The sequence below is a fragment of the Cyprinodon tularosa genome, unplaced genomic scaffold (genome assembly GCF_016077235.1).
Source record: "Cyprinodon tularosa strain WSP-4 unplaced genomic scaffold, ASM1607723v1 ctg577, whole genome shotgun sequence".
Taxonomy (NCBI): Eukaryota; Metazoa; Chordata; class Actinopteri; order Cyprinodontiformes; family Cyprinodontidae; genus Cyprinodon; species Cyprinodon tularosa.
In genome coordinates this window covers 272,484-291,470 of record NW_024039315.1, presented here as the reverse complement: position 1 = coordinate 291,470, position 18,987 = coordinate 272,484, and the positions used below count along the sequence as shown (strand labels likewise).

The 18,987-nt window shown below is 39.8% G+C and overlaps 1 protein-coding gene across 2 annotated transcripts in view; it reads left to right on the top strand.

The window, feature by feature from the left end:
• Positions 1-18,987, top strand: part of LOC119797251 (low-density lipoprotein receptor class A domain-containing protein 4-like) — a 48,189-nt gene that overhangs the window by 14,501 nt on the left and 14,701 nt on the right. For both annotated transcript variants that reach the window (XM_038306243.1, XM_038306242.1), the window contains exon 2: positions 17,985-18,139. In XM_038306243.1, the coding sequence (XP_038162171.1) occupies positions 17,985-18,139 (155 nt within the window). The remainder of the gene's footprint in view (positions 1-17,984; positions 18,140-18,987) is intronic.

The window sequence follows — 18,987 nt, the reverse complement described above, 5'->3', positions numbered from 1 at the left end:
TGATCAGTAATACCAACAAACTGCCCTGATTAACTGAAGTTCATTTTAATAGCTGTTGCCGATAAGCTGTTCAAAGAAACAGTCTACAAAACAAAGTATTGACTTTCTAAGTGATGGAAAGGGTGTCATCCATGTAGATGGACTCAGGAATGAGGAATAGTTCACTTAAAACCCATAGTTGTCTCTCACTGGTCTGTGGGACAGCATTTAGTTCTATCATAATCCTTCCTCCCTGAGATCAAATAGCAGAAATTATTTGACATTGATCAAATACTAAAAAGGAACTTTTGGGTAAAGTACGTAGAGCGGTCGTACATGTCATTGTTTCAGTGCTGCCACTGCTCCAGGGTATGTCTGCATCTTTATTACTCCCATCAACAATAGAAATACACTTTGGAAATCCTTAAAAACAGTTCTATAATTAGTCAGAGCCCCATTCCCCTCAGACCTTCCCACCTTTTCTTCTTTTCCTGCTATTTTATTTTATTTTTTAAAATTTTGTGAGTAGTTCCTGCTTTTGTCAGACTGTTGCTCAGCCCAGCATTGAAGTTCAGCCGACGGTCACAGCAAAGTTTTCCAGTAGTGCATTTTTTTTGGTTTTATTGAACCCCTCCCATACATTCTTTAATCTCGCTTTTTAAAAACTAGAACTAACACACTGCTCACTCCTTTTACCCTCTATGCTTTCCTCACAACACTCTTTATCCTTGCTTCACTTTTACTTTCTTTTAGCCTGGCTTTCTTATTCTTTTCCGTCCCGTCCTTTCTTTCTCTGTCTTGCTCCTGGTTAATCCTGCCTGCCAGGCGTTGCTTCATGGTTGTTATGCATCTGAACCCAAAGGGGCCACAGGAAAAAATCTGAGCGAATAACAGGAGGAATGAGGAGGCTCTAGTCATCTGCTGAAGCCTATTGAGTAACTTAAGCGTGGTTGTTTTGCTCTGTTGGCTCGTCACAATGAGACTGCATGTGGAAGACATGTTTACACCCCTTCATGTTGAAGTTGGAGGGAGTGGGGGAGGAGGAAGTGGGATGGAAGGTGGGAGACAGAGGTGGTGGGATTTAAAGTGAGAGAGGAAGAAAAAGAAATGGTGACAAAAGTGCGTGTGTGTGTGTAATGAATGGAAAGAGAAGAGGTGGCATACAGAAGAGCCCGAATGGAAAAAAGGAAGAACGAAGGCAAGAGATGATGAAAGGAGAGGATAGATGGGTTGGAAAAATGCAGATAGAGGAGAGTGAGAGGAGTGTGACAAACAGAAAGGGACAGACATAATGAGAGAGAAAGAGGACAGACAAAAATAGAGTCAGAGAGAAGGTCCCTGTTGGAGGAGAGAAAGCCAGTGTGACAGTGAGTCATAGCTGAAAAACTGCCACACAAGCATATGCTGCGGTTTAGAAGCTATGTTTCGTTAAAATGGAAACTAATTAGGAATTTTGCAGACAGGAATGTAAAAAAAAATAGAAAAAATAGAAAAATAGAGTAGATAGTTTTGAGTGCTAATGACATTCTGGCAGAGATGGGAACATTTTCTTTTTTTTTTCTTTTTTCCGGTCTCAGAAATGTAGCATTTTCTATTTCCTGAATAATCCATTTCCAATCTTGTGGGTCTGTAATATTTTCTTTCATTTTGTTTTGCTGTTTAGGAACTAAATGTGATTACTTTAGCTTTTTTTTTTTTATAATTAACTATTCTGTTTATAACTTTTTGGCCTCATAAAAAAACTGGAACCTCTTGTAGCCTGAAATACCAAAGACACAGCAATAAATTGGCATAATTACAATTATCAACTAGTGCTAGGGCTGGCAGATAAGACCTCAAATCAATATCCCCATAAATCGGGCTGTTTTACCTCTTTTGCATTTACGATAAATGCTCAGACTCCTCTATCAGAAATAAAGGAATGTGCAGAAAATGCAACTCATCTATTTATCATTTATTTTATAAATAAATCACATTATCATGTCTGTCATTTTAGCTTCATCTGGCCTGTTCCTGTTTGGCTGTGGCACCATCCTGGAGCGAAATATTGGCTGTGTTTACAGATGATGGAGTTCAGCCTATTTTTCCAGTGTAGTCCTGTTTCTCTGACTGTGACTGCTCTCTTCATCCTCTGACAGGGGAGCTGGCTTGGAGCTTGTCTGTCTGACTGTGTGTTTCCTGGATGGGGCCGTCTGTGGAGCTGGTGGACAGTTGCCTTTTGAATCTATGCTTCTGTCTCCTTTAACCCCAGTGAGCCTCGGCAGATGGCCGCTCGCACTGAGCCTGGTTCTGCTGGAGGTTTCTTCATGTTGAAAGGGATTTTTCCTCTCCACTCGCTATAAGTGAAGAGGAAACATTTTTCTCCTCTTCAATGGGACATTTTTTAATGTTTAACCTGAATAAGTACAAGACTTAAATATTTATTCGAAAGTAATATGTAATTCAATTCAATTCAGTTTATTTCTATAGCGCCAATTCACAACACACGTCATCTCAAGGCACTTTACAATTCACCAGATCATCCAGTCAAATTGATACAAAGTTTTCTATCTAAGGAAAACCAGTTGATTGCATTGACTCATTAACTCAAAAGCAATTCCTCACACTAAGCTTGCTTGTAGCAACAGTGGAGAGGAAAAACTCCCTTTTAACAGGAAGGAACCTCCAGCAGAACCAGGCTCAGTGTGAGCGGCCATCTGCCGAGGCAGACTGGGGTTCAAGGAGACACAAGCAGAGATACAAAAGGCAACTCTAAAATGCGGCCCCGTCCAGGAAACACACAGCCAGGCAGACGAGCTCCGACATAAGAAGCTGTGATTTAAACGTAGTGGTCTGAAAATCCGGTGAACACCCCCTCACAGCCACGTGTTGGGAAATGGTATTGTAAGTGTGGTTTGGTCGTCTCACAGGTGTTATCCAGGCCATTCAGCATCTTTTTGCTAGTTCAGACTAGCCTGGGTGCCATTCAGAACTTAGTCCCGCCCACAAGGTTTGAGGTCGGGAAGTTCGGTCTGGCTCTGCTCCATAGTAGCGCGAGTATTATCGCCCACTGTCAGGCGATCCAATCAAATTGTCAGGGCGGGCTTTATACTATGATGGACAGATGATCAACAGTAACGTAATCAACCACGTGACCAAAGCGCGCTTGGGTGACAACAACAATGGCTGCTGCCGGAGAGTTTTGGGTGAGTAGATTCTGCTATTAGGTCTGTTCTAGAAGATATCGACAGCAATTTAATTTTAAAAGAGGAACAGAGAAACGCGATCAAGGCTCATCTTCTTATTCTAGGCGTGAAACTGCACGCTTTGATTTTTGTTGACAACAACTATGCGTTGCTTAACATACGTCACGCACTCCGTTGCTCTTATTGGTTGTACGTCTGTCCAATTGAGTGCAGAGGCATTTTTTTTCCTGGTTCGTTCAAAACACGCCACATAATCACAGCTCTATGGAGCAGTATCAGACTCATATTCTGACTAGAATTGAGTAGGATTACGTCAGGCTAAGTTCAGACATCCATGCTTCTTGGCCTTGCTTCCATGTTGGAAAATGAAAAATCCTTTGTTTTCTTAAAGCGATTAGGTTGACCTTTGTTTACAAAGCAGGTTTAAACTGTTGGTAAAAGCTCTAAACATTTTGAACACAAAAGGTTGGAAATCAAAGGCAGCGTTGTGAAGAAGGTAGTTTAAACAAACACTAGCCTGAATCCAGATGTCCAAGAATCCCACAGTGCATTCCGTCTCTTACATCACCCTTTCAAAATGACTCATATTGGATAATATGATACATTTGTGTTTTCCTTTTTTGTCTTGTTTTTAACCCTAAAGGACTAATCTTAGACCTCAGCAAATACTGCTTTCTGAAAGCCCCTCAGGCGTCACCCATCTGTTGTAGTTAACATTGTATTATGTTAAACTACCTCTGGTTGGATGTTGGATATTTAATCCTCTACTTTTGTGATAGTGACCTAAACTTTGAACATTTCTGGTCTTTTCCCTCAGTTTTTCCACTCATTTTTTCACTGCTTTCATTCAAAATCAATGTTATAGCACTGCACATGCATGTTGCAGCTTTCTTCCTGATACACATGACCATTTTAGAGAAAGTTTTGTGTTTGCACAGTACAAATGATATAAAACAAAGAATCAAGGCTAGAGATTGTGTCTGTGTGAACTCCTTTATAGTTTATAAGTAATGTGAGGAATAGTTTAATCTCTATTCAAAACATGCCTGTTTTATCCATTCTCCAGCTCAGAGCAGTTGTTAGTGTGGTACTTAAAATTTTTCATTCAGTTGTTTATATGATGAGTATTGGCATGGTATTTGCGATACGACACATATCATGATACTTGAGTCGAAATACAATATTGTCACGATACTATTAAATCATTATATATTGCGATATTTTTCCCAGCTATCAAAATTAAATTCATAAATAAAAAAGCAAGTGTTGTAAATGTTTATCAGAACATATTGATTATATAGTTATTTTGGTATCCATGTTGTTTGGGGTTTAATTAAGTCCACATCTTCTGCGCCATACAGCAAAAGGTCCAGAGTGGGGGTAAAGAGGTTGCCTATTTTCCCTCATTCTTCTTTGTAAAAATGTTTTTTAGTCTCTTCATATCGAAATTAGGAACTGAAAGATCGATATTATATCGGAAAAATCACGATATATCACCAAATCGATTTTTTTCCCGACACCCCTAGATGTTTAGGGTAAGGTGACTCTGGAGGATTTGAGTTTAAAACCCGAGATTTAGGTAAAAAACTTTTCTAGTTTCTGTTTTTTTTGTGATTTACTTTGGCCTCCAGAAGTTGGGGACAAAACATAACTTTTAAATCATGGCTGAATAATATATAATTCTGATACATCATCCTGTTTCTTATGGCAACTGGATGAAACGTGTTGCTGCCATTCAAAGGCAGCTTGTAATAATGTAACATATGGGATTTAACTGTGTGGATATCCATCAGTAATGGTACAATTCTATCAAAATCCAGTTGTTCAGAATAAAACAATGAATTGTTTCTAGCGACTCTAATACTAAACCATATTGATTATAACACTCTTTGTAAAAATGCTCTGCCTGATTGAGAGGCTTCAAGGTTAAATAAACAAATGCAACATTTTTTCCAGATTTGTTATGTTTTTACAGACATTATTGTCCCAGTTCACATAAAACAAGACTCTATAAGCTGGTAAAATAGTATTACTAGCTAAAGAAAGCAGCCTCCTGTCTGGTGTTTACCTTCAATGTGGCATTTTAATTGCTGATAAGTAATTGATACCCCTTTTCCGCTGATTCCGCTGGCCTAACTTTACTCCATCTCACCAATTCTCAGATCTTTCCATAACTGCCTTCTCTCTCTATGTGCTGGTTTTTTTTAGCCCTGCTCAGTGATTAGTAAGGCCGAAATGTTTGCTAATCGGTGGGGTAGCGTGCAGCCAGGCCAAGAGGACCTGGTGGAAAAGAGGCTTAAGGATCATTTGTTTTTAGTTCCAAAAATCTGAGAGTGAAGCCTTTATTATTCCTGCCTGCCCACTGGCTGTGAGGCAGTGACAAGGGGAGATGCGGTGCCTTAAAAATGCTTCTAACCTTGGCTTACTCTCATACTGCTGACCAGCTTGGGTCCAAAGGAGACAGGATGTAATGGTTTGCTTCATCAGTGTATTTCAATCCTGTTTGTCCCGAGACAGAAGGTACTTCCACTGCAAGCCTCATATCAACGTTTTGGCAAACTAAAGCAGGAAACCGTCTCATTTACCCTGCTGGTTTCATTCATTACCTGAACAGGTAGTGATAACCCTCCTTTACTTTTGTTCCCCCTGCATCCTGTCTGGTGAAATCCCACGATGTCCCAAAAGATTGTTCCACTTCTTTTCACATGTTCCACCCACAGCATCTCCAGCCATCTAGGTTTAGCTGATCACAGCAGCCACAGAGGGTTTGCAGCACATATGCAGCATGCAGCCTACGTCTGCGAGATGTTTACTCACCCTTACTGGTGTTGAAAACCTGTACCATAAACCGGAATGTGGAGGTGTGTGGTAACTGAAGGGGGAGGGAAGGTGGTTCCTGTTCTACCAAACCAACACAAGCCTGGCAGAACATAGAACAACCAACAACAGCCCACTCTTTTCTTCCTCCTCCACTTTCTTTCTCATCTTCATACATTTCATATTTTTGGCCTCGGAGATGAGATACAAAATGATCATAAATGAGATGCGATCCTAAATCAGCTGCTCTTCATGTTTGAACCCTTTTACCTTCCCTTTTATCTCCCCTTTGCTAATGTCTGTGTCCCTCTTCTCTGTTTCCTTCGCTAATTCTCTCTGCCTCTGGGCCAGTCAAGCTGGTTTTGGCTGCTGTTTTTAATTTATTTTTGTTTCGCTTAAATTTTTCCCTTTTCCCTGGTTCTGCTTTGCCAGATCATAATTTCACATTTCTGCCTCAACCGGCATCAAAAATGGAAAAAATACAGAAGCTGTTGGTCCTTTGGTAATCTTATACCCCGTTTACACTACCCTTAAAAAACTGAGCCGAGACCAGTCCGAGCTCAGTAACTGAGATAACTTGTCGTGTGTGAACGGAAACAACCTGAACTGAACCGAGATAGACATAACCGGACCGTGCTAACTGCAGACCAGTTCCCGAGGTGGGTTCGGCTCTGTTTTTTCATGGCTCGGTTCTCTGATAACAAGAGCGCATGAGCAGAACGCGTCATCGCCGACTGGCTGAACATGCCGATTCACACTCCATTCCATAAAGTCGGCTTCCCAAAAGCCGACTTTCTCAAGTACATCCGCGCAAGGTTGCCGTCTTCGCCTGACCCACCGCAAACACGGAAGTACAGCAATAATAATCAAGCATAACTTTCTGAATGTGACGGGCGCCGCCATTTTGATTTGCTTGATTCCCTCCTCCTTCGTCTTCTTCTTCTTGGGTTTTACGGCGGTTGACAAACAGCGTTTGGTGCATTACCGCCACCAGCTGCTTGAGTCCCTCCTTCAATCCTAGCAGTAATACCGCACATCGTCACTAGGAGGCGAGGAGTCAAGGAGTCGAGATAACCGAGATAAGTGTGACGTGTGAACGGTCGTCAAAACTGAGCTTGGCCTGGTTACCGATCCAAGCTCGGACCGGTCTCGGCCTGGATCGGTTTTTCAAGGGTAGTGTAAATGGGGCTTTTATCTAATAACTCAAGGGATATGATTAATTTACCTCAAGTTGAGCTAGATGTCATTAGACCCATTTGCACTACCCTCTGAAAACCGAATTATGCTGAGTTAGGACCGAGCTTGGATCAGCTAACTGAGCTTGGTTCCTTATGACATGCTAGCACCATGTTTACACATCATGCTAGCACTGTTTTTCTCCTACTAGTAATGACCTTTGGTATTACTGCTCTCTAGAGCGGGGGTCTTCAACAGGGGGTTCAAGGAGGTACTGCATGGGGGTCGCAAAAGTTTTGGTTGATTAAACTTTTTTTAAATATTCCCCCCTGCTATTTTTTCCACTTATTGAAATGTCTTTAAATCCACATTAACATGAATTCAACACACGGTAGTAAACAGATAAATGGAGGCAGAAGATGTCTTTCAGTCATCAATGCACACATTCAGCGACTAGTGTTGTCACGATACTAAACTTTTCAACTCGATACCGATACTAAGTAAAATATTCGATACTCGATACCCTTTTCGATACCACAAGGATAAAAACAAAGACACTAAAATTCAACAGAAATATTTTCACTATTAAAAAAATACAATAAATAAATGAAAAACAATAATAATATTTTGAAGTTGCATGCTGTGCCCAGTATTAAGCAAGCTTGATAAAAAACTTACAAAATTAAAATTAAGTGTTCCTTCCTTGGCTATGCTTTGCAGACATAATAATGACACTAGCCAAACCAGTTAAGCAAAAATAATTCTCAGCAGCTGCACCTGTTAAAAAAAAGTCTGAAACTGAAAAATGCACAGAATTATTCAATCACACAGTGTTCAGAAAGTTCATTTTCCACTATTCTGCCCCTTCGATGACTGTATCGATACTTTTGAAAATGAGTATTGTATCCGGATACAACGTTTCAGTATCGATACTTTTTTGAGTATCTATACTTTTGACAACCCTATCAGTGACACACAGGAGCTCTTTTAAACTGGGCACCGTTTTATTCACAACACCTGTCCCATCAACCAGGAATCAGAATCAGAAATACTTTAATAATCCCAGGGAGAAATTACTTTCATTACATGACTCCATCTGTAATAGAGGGACTATAGGACCAGTTTGATAGAACACAATTTCATACCATTTATATAATTAGGGGGTCCCCGCCCCATCTCACCATCAGTTTGGGGCTCCTTGGCCTGGAAAACGTTGAAGAGCCCTTATCTAGAAGGAAATGCGCAAAGCAACATGTCAGCGCCCTCAACATTCAGGTAGTTTGGTTATAATTGTGATATTTTGCTATTTGCGGAAAGTCAGGCTAAGAGGGCAGCCTTTGGTGAATTTATTGGACCGAGTTGGTGTTACTATGGTAACACATTTTTGCCCAAATATAGTCACTATTTTGGGCAAAAAGGGCCGCTCCCGGACTCAGTGATTGCGACAAAATTATTTGAATTTTTTTACTGATTCAGGCTAGATTAATTAAATGACGGCAAACGTATTAGTTTTGTAAAGATAATGATCCATTGATTATTACTCGCTGACCAGACTTTTCCTTAAATAATCAATATGGCTAAAAATAAAGGCTTGAAATATTTCCCTGGGTGTGTATCCATTTTTTCTGAGCTTCACTTGATTAAGTTAAAAAATGCTCTACTTTTCCTGGATTTTCTTTGTTTTTTAGCATTACATTTATAGCACTGATTACAATTTCCAGTCAGCACTGAGGCTTTAATTGTAAACATGCACACACGTGCACATTCTGCCTGAATGCTCTCTCACACACCAACCCCAGCTGACCCTGATCAGCATCCCACACAATCACACCCACCCACCCACAAGCACACACACACACACACACACACACACACACACACACACACACACACACACACACACACACACACACACACACACACCCTTTGACCCTGACATCAGTCTGACCCTCCTGTCTGGTTCAAACATTCAGAGCGCAGTCAGTCTGGCTTCATGGCAGGGGGAGGGGAAGGGGGGGTGGTTCAGACACTTTCCTGTCTGGCTGGCTCTGCTCATGTCCACACAGTTAGAAACGCACCTGATAGCTGATTTATTTCTTTAACGCTGCCGTTCATGAATATTACAACATATGAATATTGATAATATTCAACAACACTGTGATATTCACGGTATGTTTTCACATCTTTTTAATGTTATATTCATGCAGCTGAAGATAATAAGATTGTGTTGGACCTCTCAGCAGTCAAAGTAAAGTTGCCAGTTCAGCATTGGGTCTAATCATTATGGACCCACGTCAGCAGTAATCGAAGTTCTGCTCTGTTTGAGGAATTGATAATAAAAAAAAGATTTAGCTGGGATGCAATATCAGCAATTCATGTGGTGGACATGAATAGCTTTATGGCTCAGGGACTTCACAGCATTAACAGATATAGACAGTTACACTAAATGTCTGTTTTCATGATAAAAAATGGAACAATACTGACTGAATTCTTTGGTTTCCATTAGAAATATTTGCAGATTAAGACCCCGAAATGTAGGTGATTAGTCTAAATCCTTGTATGCCAGGTTCTGGATCTAGTTCCATTTTGACTAATGATAAAATCGATGTGTTGTCTCCAACCGAGAACAAATCAGAGGCAGTCTGCTCTGTAATCCAGACAGCCTCTGGTGCTGTACAAGACAGGCTGCATGATTCCCCTGTGCTGTGCGAGAGGAAAGGATGGATAGAGGAAAGAGACGGAGCTGCTGAGCTGTAATTGTTTTTCTCTTGTTGCCCTACCTCGCTCGTGTTAGTCTGCATTTCTCATCCAACGGGCTTCGCCCCTCTCCATTCTCACATTGAACGGTTGACCAATGTTGCACCAGCTCACAATGGACTGAGCCTATCGATGGCCGAGCTCACAATGGACCTCGGCCTATCGCCGTCACAATATTCGAGGCAATCAATGTCTGAGCTCACAATGGAAGTCAGCCAATCAAAGTGAAGCATAACTAAAAAAAAAAATAAGAAAAAAACAATTTGGCGATCTTATTACAATATTTGGCTCTCGGTGGCCAACTTTTTTTCATCGATCCGTTGTTTCTGCTGGCCTAAAAAAACAACCTTACATTAAGTAAACATTTATATCATTTCTTGTTTCCTTCCATTCAAACAAACATAATTTCCTCTTTATTTCACATTAGCTAAAACTAATATACCATAGATTAAGTAAATTAATGGTATTATGATGTCATGTTCTGTTAGCAAACTGACACATTTTGGAAAGGTTAAGGTTTACAATATAGTAACTTTTTAATCTAAAATGTCAGTAGAAATTTTTAAATGCTTTCATCTCGTACCAATTAACTGTATAAAGTGCATTAATGCTTTATGTTTCATTCTCCTCTTTTTTTAGGGTTGTCACGATACTAAACTTTTCAACTCGATACCCATACTAAGTAAAATATTTGATACTCGATGTCATTTTCGATACCAAAAGGATAAAAAAAAAAGACTCCAAAATTCTTTCATTAATAAACAAAATACAATAAATAGATAAATAAATACAATAAACAATATGTTGAGGTTGTATGCTGTGCACAATATTAAGCAAGCTTGATAAAAAACTTACAAAATTAAAATTAAGTGTTCCGTCCTTGGCTATGCTTTACACACATAACAATGACACTAGCCAAACCGGTTAAGAAACAAAAATAATTCTCAGCAGCTGCACCTGTTACAGAAAAAAGTCTGAAACCGAAAAGTGCACAGAATTATTCAATCACACAGTGTGCAGAAAGTGCATTTTCCTCTAATCTGCACATAAAATGAATGACTGTTTAGGTGCTACTGGTGGTAGCACTGTATGGATACTTTTGAAAATGAGTATTGTATCCGGATACAACTTTTCAGTATCAATACTTTTTTGAGTATTGATACTTTTGACAACCCTACTCTTTTTTTAATGTTGGATTCAGGTGAGCACCAAGCCAAAGAGCCATAAAGGTATGGGAGATGGGGAGTGGATGGAAAGGCTCAGGGCATTTGCATCTGACCTCTTCATCTGCTGTGAGGAGCCCTCGCATTGCTTTATCCTCCGGGACCCCAGCACATACCTGCAATTTCCAAATCTCTTGTGTTGTTTTCAGGGGAGTGTAGAATGTCCCTGTTACAGTCAGCAGCAGCCGGGGATGCAGCTAATTTCTGGTTGCCAAGTTAAATGAGGAAAACCATCCCTGCCACTCTGGCAATCTGCGACCAAACCAGCCGGCAAACCAGCCGGCAGACCAAACCAGATGAAAGTGCGCATTCACCGTCTGCTCTGCCGATAATGCAAGCGTAGAAGAAGAAATGTGCTGTTTACCTGTGCAAAGAAAGAAACAACGAAAGAAAAATGTCTGAGGACTTCAGTGTTGAGGAAGAGCATGAGTTCTTTGCCGAGCTGAATGCGCACTTTCATCCGGTTTGGTCTGCCGCGGTTTCCGTAGCGTCGTGAACGCGCAGGCTTGCGCTTTCAGGAAATCCTATACACTACTGTTTAGGCTCTAAAAACATTCTAAATGACTTCGTTTCGAGTAAATTCTGGACGCTACCCACTCAGGACACTTGGAATACATTGGACGAGCAGTATGGAGGAATATTGACACGTTTTTTGTGGACTTTTATGGACCTTTCTGCCTCGGGCGCCATAGCGCTCCATTATTTGAATGTCAGCAGACAGCAAGAAGCCTCCCAGATCTCCAGATGCATTTGAGATATCAAAAAAGTACTCCAGAGTGTTGTTCAGCATGGGGGTGAGTAGAAAATGAAGGCTAATCATGTTTTGGGTGTACTATTCCTTTAAAAAGAAAATATAAGTGAGTTCATTTTAATAGCATTTAGACATTTTTTTTCGTTGTACATAGTGCTGTTTCAGAGCTGACAATCTTTTAATTTGTTTCACAGAGAGTTATTTATTTATTTTGGGTTATTTTTATTTGTTATTAAATATTTGGTTCTTTAAAACATAAGTTTAATGGTCTTCTACCTTATATCACTCAATTCATTATGAAGTGCTCTAGGAAATATACATACTTAAAAAAAAAATCCATACTTTCAGCTGCTAATTTTCTGTGAAAAATAAAAATGAGCACTATATATGATTATTAATATTAAAGTGTACTGTATATAGGTACTTTACAGTATGATTAGAAAAAAAAAATTAAGTGCCACTGAAACAGAAAATATTTTAATCACTAAAGCTTTATTGGGATAACTTTGTTTTAGCAAATACAGTGTGCTGTGTTGTAATATATTAAAGAAGAGACCATTTCCACAAAATAGCATTTGCAATTTTTTTATGAAGAAAACGCCAATTTACTTTCTTGAACTTTATTTTTACTTTGGGAACATTTTTCACTTGAACATAACTTTGCATCTGCTGGGATCGAACCCGCAACCCTGGAGTCTCTCGTTCTCTTCTCCCCTTCTTCCCCCTCCTTCCCATTCTTCCCTCCCTCCCAACCAGACTATTGTTCCCCAGCTTTGGCGCTAAGTCCCCACAGCCTGTCTGGCACCTCGCTTACCCCTTCCTACCATTTTTGTCACCGTCTCTCTGTTCCTCTCGCTCATTACACCCAATCCTAGCTTTTTGTCCTCCTCCTTTCCAAACGAAGAGCAGCGGGAAGCTTTCTCCTTGGAGTTAGGTGAACTTGTTGGGTTCTGATTATCTCCACAGAGGCTGACTGACTGCGGCAGAAAGTGGCTGATATCTACAGCATGCTGCGTCTTTATCTAACTCTAAATCATCTGGTTTTTGCTACCTGTTGTCTGGACATTGCAATGCCCTGCCCTTACATAGAGGCCGATGAGTGTTTGTAGTAGTTTGTCCTATAATGTCCTCCGTTTTTACTAAGACGTCCTGTCTCCCGCTTACTGAACTCTACTTCCTCTCATCTTGTGAGCTGGTCTTTCCAACTCTGTGCATGTCCTCTGTTCCCTTCTATCCATCTCTGTCTCTCTCTCTCTCTCTGTGTGTGTATGTGTGCCAGTCAGGTCGCTGCCATGGCGCCCCAGCAGCTCTGGGCCTTGTTGATCACAGCACTGTGCCCAAGGGTTCCCATGGCAACGGCAGTGGCAGCAGACAGGGTTCTGTTTTGAAGATGTGTGTGTGTGTGGGCCTAGTGTGGTGGGCAGCAGGCTGTGAACTCAGCAGGCCTCTATCTGGGCAGCAAGAGAAGGACAAGCAAGTCAGAGCAAACAAAGCAGCCTCTATTCACTCTTTATTTTTTCTCTTTTTATTTAACACAGGATGGCATAAGCTATAACTGATGCATGTACACGAGTGACAGCCGGACATGAAAACCCAGGGGGCCGACTAGGACGGTGACATAGAACGCTGCGGCTCCTCTTCCAGCCGTTGTGGCTGAAAAAGTGCAGCATTTTTACAGTCGAGTCAATTTTGGATTGCCAGGTGTGGCTTTGAGAATGTTGTGTTCATGGCTGAGATGTGGAGTGCAGCAGGAAACTGTTAACGGGCACAGAGGAAACGAAGCAGCTGCAGAGTTTTGATGAGCGGGTCTAGTGCTCTGAAGAAATAAAAACCAGCATCTTCGCTCCAGTTAAAGTTAAACAAGTCATTTCTATTGGTAAAAGCCATTCCTTTTGGTAGCAGCAGACAGTCTGGATGCATTTTTCTATAGATTTCGCTCTGGGACTACTTGTTCACAGGGGAACATGACAGCTGAAGCTTAGAGAAAAAACATTTCTTTTGTTAATAGGACTCTAACTCTCCTAGTCCAAATTAGCAAGCAGCTAGCATGCACTCTCTGCTCGCTGTCAGCATAAATCCCCTTTCAAACCTGAGTCTGAGGCTCCATTCTGCTAGCTGTGAAAACAGGAAGGCTCCAGTGTTCAGCTAAACCAGACAATCCTGGTTCTCCTAAAGTCAGCCCATCTGAGATGTAGAGTTATCAAGCAATAAGGGTGTCAGAGGCCTCAGCTGAGTGATTGCAGTCTCCATAGATGGCAATTAGCCTGATATTTGTTTTGGGGCCAAACAAGGGTGTATGTCCTCATTATTCATAGAAGGAAGTTTTTCCCAGAATTGTCTGGGAATCTGCAGATAAGCAGCCTGTGGCTGAGCTTCTGGACTTCATACTGTAACCCATCTTATCATTATCAGCGGTTCATACGCCATGCTTTCTCTCACCTTCTACGTCTTTGTGTTTTATTTATTTATGTAATTTTTTTTCCCCCAAAGGCAACCACATTTTTATATTTTCTATAGTATTAACAGTCAATATCCACCGTTTCAAATGCAACTCCATCCACATGTTTAAACTTCAGAATACCAATATATGAAAAAAAAAAAAAAAAGATTGAAAATTAAATCTATTGAGACTTTTAAAACATTTCCTGCATTTGCAGTTTATGAGAAAACCATGTTTATTTACTGGCTGGTCAGTGAGTTAATGGCTGCAAGCCATCAAAAGCTGACATCTTTCCGGTGTTGAAGACTGTCTCTCTGATAGAAGTGTCTGACAGTCTTTACTGACAACTTATTGACCTCATACTGGCCCCCTTTTTATCTCTCTCTCTCTCCCTGTTGGCCTTAAAATGCTTTTATTGGTCTGTCTCTATGACTAAGTTTTTAACTTAATCTGATCTGAAGAAAAGAGATAAAAACAATATTTACATCAAAATATTAATTTACTTTCAGAAACTTTTTTTATGAAAATGTTTTTCAAAGTTAAATTTTTTGGATTAAATTTTTTTTTTTACTATCCATTTACAAAACACATATAAACGAAAAGTCTGCTCATATTCAGAATTCAAACTTCTAAAAGTACTTAAACAATGAAATTATTACATACTGTTCAATAAATGATCAGTGTTTTTAATTAATAGTAATTTTCATTTAAAGATGCTTTACTGGAGACATCCATGTTTGTCAAAGAACGCTATTGCCACGGTGGGGTATTGGCTGTTGATCAAGTCCCAGTGCTGTAGATGGTGTTTGTCACAACATGCTATTGTCCAAGTCATCGTGACAAGCTGTCTGTGGCAGATCATGAATCGGGAAGGTGAAATCACAAATTTTTTTCCACTTTTAACTGATATATTGAAACATCCAGCTGCCATGCACGTGGGCATTTTCAGTTTAACTATAGCTCTGGTGAATTTCAATGGTAAAGTCCTCTGGAAATCTTAAATAATTGTTGTTGATTGCAGATCTGTCTAGTAGTTAGGTATAATGATTCATTGATTATTCCCTGCTGACTTTTCCTTTAAACCATGCCTAAAAGCATGGACAGGCTGGCACATAATATTAAATAACCTAGATCAGCTGATAATAAACACAATCAGATGTTCAGATACATAAACATTTCCCCAGAAACGTACAAAACAAAACAACTATGAGACGGCTCATGCAATAGTCCGTATAAGGTAAAAGTCTGGATGCTGCAGTCAGTGAGTCAGTGGAAACTCCACAGCTTCTGTTAGAGTGATGCAAAACTTGACCTGTCAAAGGAGAATAGGAAAAGGTTGCTTGAAAAACACCTTTAATGTAAACTACAGTGAATTTAACCCTCCTGTGTACAGAGACATGGGTGGGTCATAACTGAAACCTCTGGTTCCCCCACCCTAACCAAAGAAGCAGCAGCAGGATCTCAATGCACATTATTCAGTCTGCTTAAAGACATGACATGTGGATTATGGTTGTAATCACATCAGACCTGCACACAGCATGCAGACTGTTCACCATGTATGGTGTTCTGCAGCCTATGATCTTAGTAGATACTGCTGTTCTTGCAAGAGAGGCCTACTTCTCCTTACTTTTCACTCCTCGTCATGGCTTCCTCCATGTTAACACTCAGGGAGCAGGCTGTTTGATCCTCTGGGTTTACTTTATTTTTCTTAAACAGTGAGAATGCAAGAAATCCCTTCCTAAATTTCAGAACTACTTGGTTCCTTCGTCAGGCTTTTATAGAACCAACACTGGCTGACAGAAAAGGCTGCTCCGCCTGGTTGGCCAGCGGTGTTCTCTGAATAAAGTCTCTGTCTGTCTCTTCACTGTGGCTGATGTGCTAAGCTGTGCCTCCCAGGCTCCCTGGCTGTTGGTAAATAAAGCTTTCTCAGGAAAAAAAAAAAACAAAACAAAAAAAAACAAGCATTCTGGCTTATCAACATAGTTTCAAAATATTGTGGATTTTCTTTTAATTTACTTTATATATACAATTGCAACTCTGATTATACGGCTAGATTGTCTAAAATACCAATTTATTCCTGTTCTGCTTTTTTGTTTTAATAAATGATTTCAGCTCATCAACCAGGTTTTAATGTTGGTAAATTAAAGCTGGAGTGCAAACAAAAATCAGACAGAGGAAAAAAGTAGCCTGTAAGATCACCACTGTTGAAACTTTATGATGTGGATTCCCCATTATCGTCGCCTGCTGTACCACACACTGCAGCATTTTGTAATGATCCAATACTTCAAACACCTCAATTTAAGCTCATTCTCATCAGTACCAGATATGTTTACATTGGACTTAACATGGTTTTAAAGGAGTAGTTAAATGTTATTTGGAAGGATGTATTGTTTTTTTAACTCAGTTTTGCACATAAACATTCTACGTGTTCAAGGTTTAAAACACTAATTTCTCTAACCAATGTATATTTATATATCTTTACACAAGCAATAATAATAATAATTGAACTCTGTTGATCTCACATTAGAGAAATTTACCTCTGCACTTAACCTATCCCCTTGGGAAGCAGTGGGCTGCTATCGTGGGGCGCCCTGGGAGCAATTAGGGGTTAAGGGTCTTGCTCAAAGACCCCAAGTGGCAGTCAGTGGGAATGGGGCTTGAACTCGGAACCTTTGGGACCCAAGCGCAATAACCTAGTGGTCATTGCGCTTGGGTTTAGTTCTTGGGATTTGGAGTTCAATTTTTGGCAGAGTGAGAGGTGGGGAAGCTTCTGAGGAAATCCCCTTAAAGTGAGGAAGCAGATGTTAGAATGTAGGCAGAGACAGTGAGTCGGTGAAGGAAACGGACGGGTTTGGTTTTGTGTCTTTTAGAACTGTGCCTGCACTGTTTTGACCAGAATAGCGCTTCTAGAGATACATTTTAAGATTCCAGGAAGGATTGAGGTGTCCAATGTGGTGACGGTCACACTGGACAATCAGGCTGAGGACGGAGGAGAGAGCAGAACGTTTGTCAACAACTTTGTTCTTGTGAGTGTAAAGAAAAACATGTTGCAATCCAGTCAATAATTTTAAAAGAAGTCTAAGTCTAAATAGAAAATGGGCATGATGACTTGGCGGTACTACCCTATTGTAAGAACTTTATTCCAGATGTGTGTGCATGTGGGGGTCAGGTGCACCACACATTCAGCCAATTTAACAAAGGAACAGCTGTTGTAGTCAATATAGATCCAAATCTGTGAAGTTTTTTGTTTTTTTTTAACATGCATTCACACTTTTACCTTGAAATTGGCCTGTGCTACCCCCTGCTGGTAAACAAACGCAATATCAGTTTTCGAGAACTCAAAATGTAAAATGGTAGAATATGTTGCTTCTTTGACCTCCGTTGTTACGGATGAAACTGTGAAGTAAATGGTTGGATCATTGAGTTTTCAGTAAAAGCAAAAGTATTGGATGAAAACAGAAGATAACTACAGACTCACACCCAATTTTTTCCACACCACCAAACGAGGCCGTTTCTGGAGGAGACGAACATCGACCACATGATTTGATCCCCAATTCTTTTAAAAATGGCCTTTAAACCTCACTGTTGGACTGGAAGTAGATCCTAATTCTACCTTTGTTTGGGACTAATCTCTTTCTTTGTTTGTTTTTTTGCAGCTGAACTGGAGTTTGTTCAGATTGTCATCATCATCGTGGTGATGACAGTGATGGTGGTGGTGATCATTTGCCTCCTCAATCACTACAAGCTATCCACGTGGTCCTTCATAACACGCCAGAGCCAGGCCCGCAGGCATGACCACACCCTGCAGCAGGTTAGAAGTGGCACTTTTCTTTTTCTAACACGCCTTGTGTGGGTGTACCATCAATCATGGTTTATGTTTGGATTAATTTGTACAATACTTGATTCACAACAAATGTCTTCTCAATGTACTTTACAACACAAGCAGATAAGGTGTATATATATATATATATATATATATATATATATATATATATATATATATATATATATATATATATATATATATATATATATATATATATATATATATATATATATATATATATATATATATATATATATATATTCCCCTCCCACAAATTACCCAGGTACTTGTATGTGCTCTTAATAATCTTAAAATAATCATGCAGTAGTTGGTGTGTTAATTCAATTCATCCATCCATCTTACATTGATGAATGTATGAGTGTATGTATGAGTTCATATGCAAACTTCAACAACATAAACGACTGTCTGGAGCAGTTAAAACAGCTATATAGCATCATAGCTATCTTTGAAACATAGATCAATCATGAGAAAGCTGGATGATTATGAGTTCAATTACATCAATATAGAAGAGATAACTGGGGGAGGAGTAGCTGTGTATGTTGACAAAAACATAAAGTATAAAATAGTAGAAAACATGACCATAGTGACTAAAGATGTATTTGAGGGTTTAACAGTTGAAAAAAAGTCAAAAAATGTCATCATTAGCTGTGTATATATAGAGCTCCTGGCTCGAATAAATTAGAGAATAGTTTGAGCAAACATACACAGTCACATCCCAGAAGGTCTTCTTCAACTTTGGAGACTTTAATATTGATCTTTGTAACTCAAATAATCATAAACCTACCGAAGAGTTCACTAATACCATGTACAGT